The 10908-nt window shown below is 31.7% G+C and overlaps 2 protein-coding genes across 2 annotated transcripts in view; one reads left to right on the plus strand and one right to left on the minus strand.

Moving 5' to 3' along the window:
• The window catches only part of Elk (Eag-like K[+] channel), a 235692-nt gene extending 226835 nt beyond the window's left edge, over positions 1 to 8857 (plus strand). The window contains exons 14-16 of the mRNA XM_088269582.1: positions 3453 to 3610; positions 4728 to 4959; positions 5317 to 8857. Coding sequence (XP_088125708.1) covers positions 3453 to 3610; positions 4728 to 4959; positions 5317 to 5985 — 1059 coding nt within the window. The 3' untranslated portion in view covers positions 5986 to 8857. The remainder of the gene's footprint in view (positions 1 to 3452; positions 3611 to 4727; positions 4960 to 5316) is intronic.
• A 277-nt stretch (positions 8858 to 9134) lies between these two features.
• On the minus strand, positions 9135 to 10712 carry LOC148303669 (nuclear receptor 2C2-associated protein). The gene is made up of 3 exons (XM_088269581.1): positions 10533 to 10712; positions 10224 to 10386; positions 9135 to 9405 (listed from the first exon to the last, which is right to left on the minus strand). Exons 1-3 carry the CDS (start codon positions 10571 to 10573, stop codon positions 9184 to 9186), a joined length of 426 nt encoding a protein of 141 aa, XP_088125707.1. The 5' UTR covers positions 10574 to 10712; the 3' UTR covers positions 9135 to 9183.
• Between the last annotated feature and the right edge of the window lie 196 nt (positions 10713 to 10908).

The raw sequence follows: 10908 nt of genomic DNA on the forward strand, positions 1-10908 counted from the left end.
GTCCTAGAACGGTTTTTTGTGGTGTCCTTCAGTTCCTTCTTCGTATTTGCCTTTATCTCGGGAATCGTCGCAAATCTTCTTCATTTCATAGATTTTTTTGAGTTTGGGGAACAAGAAGAAGTCAGAAGGAACGAGATCATGTGAGTAGTGGGTAGAGAAGAACATTGATTGTGTGTTTGGCCAAAAACTCATGAGTTCTGAAACCTGAATGGGCTGAAGCTGATGAATAGACAATGCTCCAGGTCACTCAGAATTCTGAACTCGTGAGTTTTTTGTCAAATACTCGATCACTGTTATTACCCTACTCACCTGATCTCTTTCTTTCTGAAATTTTCTTATTCCCCAATCTCAAAAGACCTTTGAGAGGAAGAATATTTAAGACTGTTCCCAAGATCAAGACGAATGCGACAAAGAGCAAAAGGACATCACAAAGGAAACGTTCCATGAATGTTTCCAAAAGTGGAAACACCGTTGAGATAAGTGTGTGCGTCGGGGAGGTGAATACTTTAAAGGGGATCCAGACTGGTAACTTATATAAGTTTTGTGAAGTCAGTCAACGTATTAATTGAACAAGCCACGTATTAGGTTGATAGGAATATTATCAAAGCTTTCTGGCTTTTGTTATGGTCAAATTCGCAATCCATTTGAGCTTTCTAGATATTTGCCCATTTGCTTTAAGTGGTGTGTGTGTCCGGATCGCTAGTGTAGTACTTAAAACGTTTGGCTACGTGCTAGAGATCCTGGGTTAGATTCCCAGGGTGGTCAAAATAAATATATGTGATTTTTATTAAATATTACCCTGGATGGTACCTGAATTAAATTAAATTAAACCTTAATTAAATTAAATTAAACGTAATTAACAATCATAATTACACTATGTCAATGGGATGTAGTGCCATGTGCACCATTTGGAGTAAATTGGGTTAGTAATAATAGTTAATGGTCCGGAACTGTTAAATAACTTAAACCTCAACTACACATATGTAGAAATGTCATGAATCCGCACAGGACTGATCGCCTTGCCTTTATATATCATGCCAATCAAGTCAACACCACGTCAGTTCAATGAGGTGCCCTATACACCACTTGGTCATAGCGGCATAGCGGTCAATGATGAACTAAAAAAGAAAAATTTTACTACTTCACTAAATTTAAACTCTAGAAAAAATACTCTTTAATTTTTTCACTTGAAGCAAAAATACTTAATAAATATTTCACCAAAATATCACCACTATAATTTTATTTATATAAGAAAGTGTAATTTTATTTATATAAGAAAGTCCACCTCCGTAGTGTAATGGTCAGCACGCTTGGCTACCGTTCTGGAGGTCCCGGGTTCGATTCCCAGGGGGGGTCAAATAAATATAAGTGATTTTTCCAATGTAATATTTATTCAATATTACCCTGGACTGGTACCTGAAGCGGAGGGCTGATCACCTTTCCTTCATGTGTAAACGATCAAGATAACTCTGCGTTTATATGACGCAGTGCCCTATGCACCATTGGGGTGCGGATAAGGGTTTTATTATTATTATTAAGAAAACTAAAACCTGAATGATTTTCCTACCCACCTATAATAATAAAGATTAAAAATTAAAAAACAAAATTAACACATACTTGCAATCAGTGATGGACTTATAACGGATGACAATAACAAACGCTACCTCGAAAAGGTGCCAAATTTAAAAAATCTTCTATGAAAAAAAATGCAAAATATCCTTTAAAAATTCAAAGGATATTGATGTATTACAGAAATTTGGTATTTTTTCCTCGAAAATTTCCAATCAAATCATTTGAATACAAAATAATTGATTGTTCAAAAATTATCGAATAAACATTCATCATTTATAGGGCCTCACTGCTTGCAATATAGAGATGTAATCTCCCTGTATACTTAAAATACAATGATACAAATTGATTCGGGTGTAGTCCTATAGCAGCATTTCTGACTTAAGACCTTAGATCCTGAGTTCAATCCCCTACTTATGACTTTATTCCTATTTTACACTTAGTAAAAGTAGAAAAATACTTCAATAGGTTAACATAGATATTTTTTAAATGTGTTCATCAGTAGTAATTAGAAAAAATAATAATACTATAGCCATTATTAATCCATAGGGAATAATTACTGCTTATTCAATATATTTTAACTAGATACTGGCTAGAACAGTTTTGAGGGTGAATAGACATAAAAGATGAAGAAGAATATGACGAATAGTACCTTCTACATCATATTTATTTATTATGTTTATATTGTATAGTATCATTATTGCTATGAAGCAATATCTTCTAACCAACGAAAAATAAACTGTTAGTAGTCGAGCTTTGTGAATACCTTATACAAGTTTGAAATCGGTAGACAAATAAGCTAGAACGGGGGTTCCCAAAGTGGGCGCCGCGGCGCCCTGGTGCGCCGTAGAAAGTAAAGAGGGGTGCCGTAAGTCGATCCTCTATCATTATTCGAAACCACAAATATTCTCGGGTACCTATGAAGCAACATTTTCTTTTTTGAGAGCTAGCATCTTTCTACCCAACTACTATTATTCTAGGTACCTACCTATGACTATAATATATGTATTTACATAAATAGTCACATTGTCTTTTCCAAATAGCTTACTAAAGTATGGCGCCGTGACAAAATACTAAACTTGTAAGTACGCCGCAGGGTGAAAAAAATTGGGAACCCCTGAGCTAGAATTATAAAAGAAAACAAAACATGAAGTACGAGTAATTGCAGTAGGAATTATTTTAAGAATTGGGCTATTTTAAACTAATGGTTGAAAGACATGAGAAAGAAAGGCATGAGAAGTAGGATCTGGTAAGGTGTTGAAGGAGAGAGTGCGAGAAGAGTTCAAAAAGGATGGAATGATAGACAGTTACATTTCATATAAAAAATATGATTAATTGTCGGTGTTTAAGGGTTTTCAGTTTGCATATATTCAAATTACTTTTACCATTTATTTTCTTAGTTTAATTTTGTTGAATATTTGATCAAATAAATACAACATACAGCAGGAGTCTTAAAATGAAGTATAACATTTACAAAAAAATGTTTAAATATACCCATCATAGAAAGCATAATGAAATCAGGTATAATTTGAAAAATTTACCTCTGAATTTATAAAAAAAAAAATGGGGAATATTAGATTTGTACTAGATGTGTAAATATGTAGAACATAAAAATATATTTAACAAATATATAAACGGTTTAAATTTTTTAATTATGCATGACATTTAATAAATATATATACATTGCATATTTACTAACAATATCCTATTTTTTTTAAATAGGTAATAGTTACATATGTACCTACACTTTTGTTGAATAAAATACATATTACAAAATAATTTATAAGACTAGAAACAAATAAAACGATAGTGACCTTTTGTCTGTGGACTCACTTCATTCATTTTATTTTATTTTTTAAATCATTTTATTTTTTATTTTACAGCAAGAATCTGATGTAAACGGAATACCATCTCTGACATTGCCGTCTATTTCTGAGGATGATGAAAATGCTCCAGACGACCACACTACAATATCCCCTGCCAAGAAATCCCCTCTACATCAAACTTCTACCAGCCCAAGACATCCCAAACTTACTGCAAGGTAATTATAATTTATACCTAATGTCCAAGTGCCTGAAATCTAGACATCGCTTATCATAGCCCTACTTAGGGCACTTGTCCACTACCCGGATACCGTTTAATTTTACCGTCCAGCACGATTGTCGTGGTGGACAATCGCCCTTAGGCTTCAACTTTATAAGTTTTATAGCCTATACCCACTTTTGAGTGGATTTCCTCTTTATGTTTAGAGTTACTTTAATTTCTTGTAATTCATAAGTGAAAATTCTAGGCAAAAACACTCACAATATAATACTTTGGCTAACAGAATACATATACTTGAAGAATTACTCGGTATCGATTCTCCCACCGCCTTTTTCTATTGGCTCTGTACCACCCGTATCTAGTCCTATAAATTAATTCTTTATACTAAATACTTAAATGTGCAGTAAAACAGTCCATGATAGATGTTGAAATAGTGAAATAAGAAAATAATGCAAGGCTAAGATAAGCATCATCAATTAAATTAAGAAAGATGTGATGGTTAAGACATCGCTCACTCCTTTCAAGAACATCATAAATCAAAAATCGTCAATTTTCAGTTGTGCATGTTTTCGGAATGTCTAGAAAATGTATCCCAGCAAAAGCGGCATATTTTTAACTTTATATTTACCCGCTACAGGGGAGAAAGTGTTGTTTTTGCATTTTTAATAAAATGTATTGTTTAATTGTATTTTAAGTATCCTAAATATTTTTCAAATAGATAAAAAATGAATTAAAGAGGGAAGAATGGTAAAATAAACAAATAAGGTGAATGTATTAATGAAAATAGAAGCGCAATAAGATCAGATTGTTTTATTATTATTATTTTAAAGGACTGCGGGTGCAAAACCTCTATTTTAAGGTCTTCTCTGCAGGTAAGATAGAAAGGATAGGGAAGGTAAATGTGAAAAATACATCACAAACATTCAGACCGATAGAAAATAAATATGTCCTGAATTCATTTCGCAACTGTCGGGAATCAAACCTGCGATGCCAGTTTTGCAGTCGAGCGTCTACCCAACTATGCCACAGCACCTGTTTGATAAAGAATATACATAAATAGAATATTTGTATAAATAGAAGCAGAAAATTATATATTTAAATTTTTTTTCTTCAAGGATTGAGGAACTGAGGGGAAGAAACAGATTGATCACTACTCCTAGCGTTATAAGTCACAGAGAACTGCGGGAAAGAGTTGAAAGGCAGAGGTCGGTCGTAGTTCCCCCTCCACCCGGAGATGATTCATTAGAAGGACTCAATCTTGAAGTTCACAACACGAGATCTTCGGTAGAGAGACTCGACACGCAAGTATCCAGCCTGCATCATGATGTTGCTGCACTTAGTATGGAGGTATGTATGTTAATTATATGGGATCACATTATCATTTACGACATTTATATGTAAAGTATTTAGTTAAAATACTATAATGAATAAATATTTAATAGTTAAATGGTGCTAAATATTTGTAAATGAGGGGATTTTTTCGCCTTCGTGGTGTAGTAGTTGGCAAGTTTTACTACCGTACTGAGGGTCCCGGGTTTGAAACCCAGGGAGCCAAAATACATATTAGTGATTTTTCATTCTCTCCCTGAACTGGTTCTTGAAGTTTAAAAAAAAAATATTCCCAAATCCTAATAAAGCCACTTTTACACACATTTTTTGGTTGCATTTGTAATGTATTTGGTCTTATTATAAATTTTGTTTCAGGTAAGAAACGCAATCCAGGCATTACAAGAGATGACAACCCCAATGCACTGGCATGCGGCACATTCCAACCCGAACCTCCAGTGGACACAAGGAGTCGGTGGCCATACATCGGCGCCACTGGCGCGGAGTTCCTCGCATCCACCGGAGATGTTCTGCTGGGTGGATGAACAATCCGGCACCCAGGAGCCACGCACCAGATCTACTAGATCAACACAAACCGAGGGAGATGATATGTACCTGCTTCCAGCCGTGACTCAGTACATAGCTGAAAATCCTACAACAGTCATGCTTCTACTAGGCCTGGATCCTAGTGATTTCACCTCTCTGCACGAAGAGAACAGACGAACCCTTTGCACCATTCTCGATATCGAGAATGACGTCAAACCTTTGAGCACCATCCAAGAAACTTCCAGTCTCCAAGTGTCTTCGGAAGACGTGTCCGGTAGTTATACACCGACACAAAAATTAAGCTTAGAGAAATTAGACAATGAATGCAAAAAGAAAAATAACGACTTCAAAAGAGAAAATACCAGAGATAGAAAAAGCAGTAGTTTTCGGAGGCATCGCTTTTCTGCCGGTGATCTTGACAGCGAATCTGAAAAATTACTTCCGAATACGACTGGTATTCCAGCCACACGCAGTTTAAAATTCCATCCGTCAGAAAGTTGAAGAAATGAAATATTTTCTCATTGTGATAATATTATATTAAACTATGTAGTATTTTTATGATTCCACGGACCACAAGACAAAGTGAAAATGTTTTTAAAAATCAAATTCGTTTAAAGCTGAATGACGTTTCTAAAATAAAATAATTTTCCCCTGTTTATTGAATGAAAATTAACCTGTAATCAGATTATACATAAAAACACTCAATAAGTTTGTAGAATGACAAAAAAGTCCACATAAAAGCTTTGACCAATAGTAAATTGAAGTTGCGTGTGATAGCCAACACCTTACAGATATCAGAAGGCAAAGTATTTAACATTTGTCATTGTAAAAATTCTATTAAAAGTGAGTGCTGTGTTTGCTCACTGTCAATCAAATGACGATTCAGAGCGTTGGAGCTGTTTCAGCGCAATGAAAAAAGTATGCAGTGTGTGACAATGGATGAAGCTTCATAGTTAAATTGACAGTCAATTGAGTGGAAAGCAAATAAAACTGCAAGGTTTGTTCGGGTCGGCTGATAAGGTTTTGGTATCCATATTTTAGGATACCCACAGTATTTTATTCATAGATTACCTTGGAAAGGGTAGAACCGTCAATAGCAAATATTAAATGGTATTATTGATGAGTTAAAATTAAGCATTTGCATAAAAAAACAACCCCATTTGAAGAAGCTTTATCAGTCAATCTATGAACTTATTGAGTAATGTTATAAAGCCCTTATTTTTTATGAAAACTACAAAATACACATGTATCATTCCTGTAAACAACCTTATCTGTTGTTTATAAAAAGGGACAAATAATTATTGGGTCAATTGAATTCTGTACCTTCTTACTTATTAAGAATAATATACACGAGACCATGACACGGTACTTGATAATATTTCTGTTACATTTTTCTATTATCGCCAAATAAATAATGTTGTATATCTAATTACATAATTATATAATTTATATTTTTTACAAAATTAATGACTATGTAAAATAAAACATTTTATAGGCTACATACTTGTAAATTATTTTATATTGACATTTAAAAAATTTTATGTAAATGTAAAATAATTTTTAAAAATTTAATATTTTTAGATTAGGAACATTATACTAGGTTTACCTCATACTCATCCTATCTCTATGCCTACTTAAACCATATAAATATATTTTAATCTCAAAATTTTTAATGAATCCATTCCAATACAAATGTTAGGAATATGGTTTAGATAAGAGATGTACCTAATGAGCTACCGTTACTGTATCGGTTGCCTAATTGGGATGACATTTCTTATATTTTCTCAGTTTATATTTCCTTCTAGCTTAAGTTCTTTATGTCAATTTGTCAAATATATTAGGAGCTAGATAATTTTGGCAACAGATTGGCGTGATTAGTTTTAAAATGATTGAATCCAAAAACTGAGTATAGTCATGACTTATTTTAAAGAAGTCGTTAATTAATTCGGTTTTTATTTGATTTCCCATATCTAGATCAAAATGTAATAATGCATTTTTTTGTTTTTATAAATTCAAAAAATCATCAATCATTATCACCCATAATGATGTAACTTAAATATAATAAAGATATTTAAAATAATAATTTGACTCAAGCTTTTATTTCACAGCATAGAAAAATTCTACCATTTTTCAAAAAAAATCTAAATGTTTTATATTGTTCCAAGTACCTACATATATCTATAGGATAAAACTCAAAAATAATGTAAGCCACTCGATCCCTTTAACAACTTTAATTAATCACTGAAAAAAATAACTATCCTCTCTATGAAACTGTCTAATACACAAGTAGGAACAGATTATTGTTTCAAGTAATGTACTAAGTTAATATAGCAATAACTTTTCTCATAGCCTACATTTACATGATTATCAGATTAATTTGTAAATATAATAAGTGAAACTCCTGCTGCTGTTTTCGCTGTTGTTAAATTATTCATAGGCATGGCATATTCATCTCTTAATAAAATATTTTATTTCCATTCTTATTTCACATTATCGTAATCCAAAATAAATCAAATGTGTGTTAGCTACTAGCAACATGAAATAAATCATTTATTTGGCATTTACAGCACCACTCTTGGAGTGATTTTGTCAAAGTGATCCATGATGAAGAATCCAGTCTAAATTTTAATTTAGTTGAAACAAAAAAGTTAACAATGGTTTCAAATTTGCTATAAAAAAGACATAATACACTTTCAAAGGGTGGAAATATTTTAATTTACAAAACTACATTTGTATCTAAAAAAATATCTTATATTAATAAGAAAAACCATAAAAGTAAACCCATTTCACATCCTTGTGTGATAGGTTACGTAAAATATATATATAATTGATTTTTTTTTAAATATCTTTCCAATAATGTGATCATAAGTAAATAAATCAGAAAAAACTTTAGAGCAAAAAGAATAGAAAAGTCTTATATAAACATAATAAAAAAATAATTAATTAAGACTTCAATAAAATGGTTGTTTAATAATCGGATTCATTATATTACATAAGTGTTTTAAATGTTGTTTAAACTGTTATGTAAATATTGAAATCTAAAACTTAGTGTAAATATTTATATGTTCCAGATGAATTCATTTGAAATTTTAGGAAAATGAACTGTCTTACTGAATAAGGTATCTCTTCTTAGTGTATATTATGTATAAACTTGTAAGAAAACTTCATAAGAGAAAACCTGTTGAAATGGGAAATTTAAAAAACATTGTCGCTGGTCGATGAATGCATATCAATGTGATTTTAAAGTGTAGTGCCTCTATTGAACAACCTTCCGAAGCCTGTAAGGTCATGTTATTGTGAATGTGCGGGGGTTTTCAATTAAAGATAAAAAATAAAATAAAACAATCATTTTATTTCCATTAGAATAAGGTGGAGTTCTGTTAATAAAGACCTAGTACTTAAATTGTAATGTGTTTTATTTCAAATTATGATCTTTACAATCGAAGATGTCTGGTACTTACCTGGAGAGCTACGATGGGAAAAACAAATTTATTCAAAGTTGGTAGGGCAGTGTTGCCAAATAAAATTCGGTAGATATGTTGAATGTGCTAGAAAGAGAAGTAAAAGTCACACAAAGAGAAAGAAATACCCGCACCATTCATTCCATTGCAATTTATATGTTAAAAAATTATATTAATAAAACAAATTAATAAAAATAAAAACAAGTATATTCATAAAAATATTAATATAATAAATATCCTATACTTCGTTGCATAAAACAAGTAATTTATAAATAATAATTCGACCAAAAAAGTCAGTACTTGAGTTAAAGTTTAATGTTATTTGATTTGTAGATACAGGAACAGAAAGGGGAAAAGTTTGCAGAGAATTAATATCGTCCGGATAAAATGGTTCTACCACTTTACTTCCAGTTCCCTCCTCAATAATAATTAATTCAGACTGTTGGCCAACAAATCCACCCTGAAAATATATAAATGCTTAATATTTTTTTTTTACTTTTTATAAATATAAATAATGCAGCGTGTTTTTGTCAGCAATGAGAAATTGTACAATTAAAAAATATTGTGTAATTTTAGTTCTATGATTGTATGCTACATATACATATATAGTATCCACTGTTATAAAATCAGAATGAAATGTGTAAAAACTACATACACTCAAATATAACACCAGCAAGGTAAGATGAGATGTCAGTGCTGCCAGCGTGAAATTAAGAAAACTGTTTTTTTTTGTTGCCACATGTTAGTTGTACATTTGAAGTTTACGTAAAACTGCAGTACTAATTCTATAATTAATATATAACACCCATTTTGCAATTGTAGTGATCATACAAAATCTGACCATAGGACGGAAATTTACTTTTATAAGAAAAATATATGTAATTGTTTCAAATATTATGGAACATAGACCATAAACAATATGCACTCTATAGTTTTATAGCTGGTTTTCAGGATTTAGTCCAGTGGATTCGAAAGTGGAATATGTATAAGACTTTTTATATTGTTCTTCTTCTGAGCTCTTTCTGCACCCAAGCGGTATTCAAGTTAACTTAATCTCAATTGTATAAACGCAGTCCTGTGCACAGATTCTTGAATATAGGAGTCCAATATGTTTTATAGGATGCAGATGACATTACCAGTTTGTGGCAAAGGAGGAAAAAGAGAATAGTATCAATACTACCAACTATTATATACCTTCATATTACTTACAAATCGATGAGACTATGTATTTCTAATAAAATTACTTATTGAAGAACAACTTTTTAAGTTTAAACTTACCTGAAATTGTATCTGGAGGCTAGAAATTTTTACATAATTTTCCCATTGTAACTTTATCCATTGCGGTGAATCTTTATCTGAACACCAACAAGTGTCTTCTTTTCCATCAAACATTAATAATTTTCCATATTGAGTAGCGTCTTTATTAAGCACAGAACTTACCCTAAAAGTGCAAAGTATGTTTAATGTCAAAATCAGGAACCGAAAAGTGAAATTAAATGTTGAAAAATAAAATAAATAATGTAGTTTTTAAATAAATATAATAAGCTTCAATGTCACTTTAAAAATCGCATTAAAAATAAGACAAACCGGCTTTGAAATTTATGTTTTTCCAACACATTAAATACCATTTTTTAAACAAAAACTTTTTATTTCTGCAAATTACTTTACATTCATAGTTTTAATTTATTTTCTAATTAGTAATAATTTTGTGCAACAAACGTTATTAGCTCTCTTTTATGGTTATATTAACGTCAATGCACAGATTATATTGTGTCAATGCGTCAAACGTCAAGAAAGCCGAATAGCGTTCAATTACGGACTTTGATCGTGAGACGATCACTTCGGCATGATTACATATATCATGATAGCCATGGCCAGTGGACTCTAACGAAAGAATAAACGTACCTGCCGTTTTGACTATAATTCAGTGCTCCGCAAAACTTTTCTCACCTACGACACACTA

This window comes from Brachycentrus maculatus, unplaced genomic scaffold, assembly GCF_059751285.1.
Source record: "Brachycentrus maculatus isolate JH-2025_06_01 unplaced genomic scaffold, ASM5975128v1 h1tg000357l, whole genome shotgun sequence".
Lineage (NCBI taxonomy): Eukaryota > Metazoa > Arthropoda > Insecta > Trichoptera > Brachycentridae > Brachycentrus > Brachycentrus maculatus.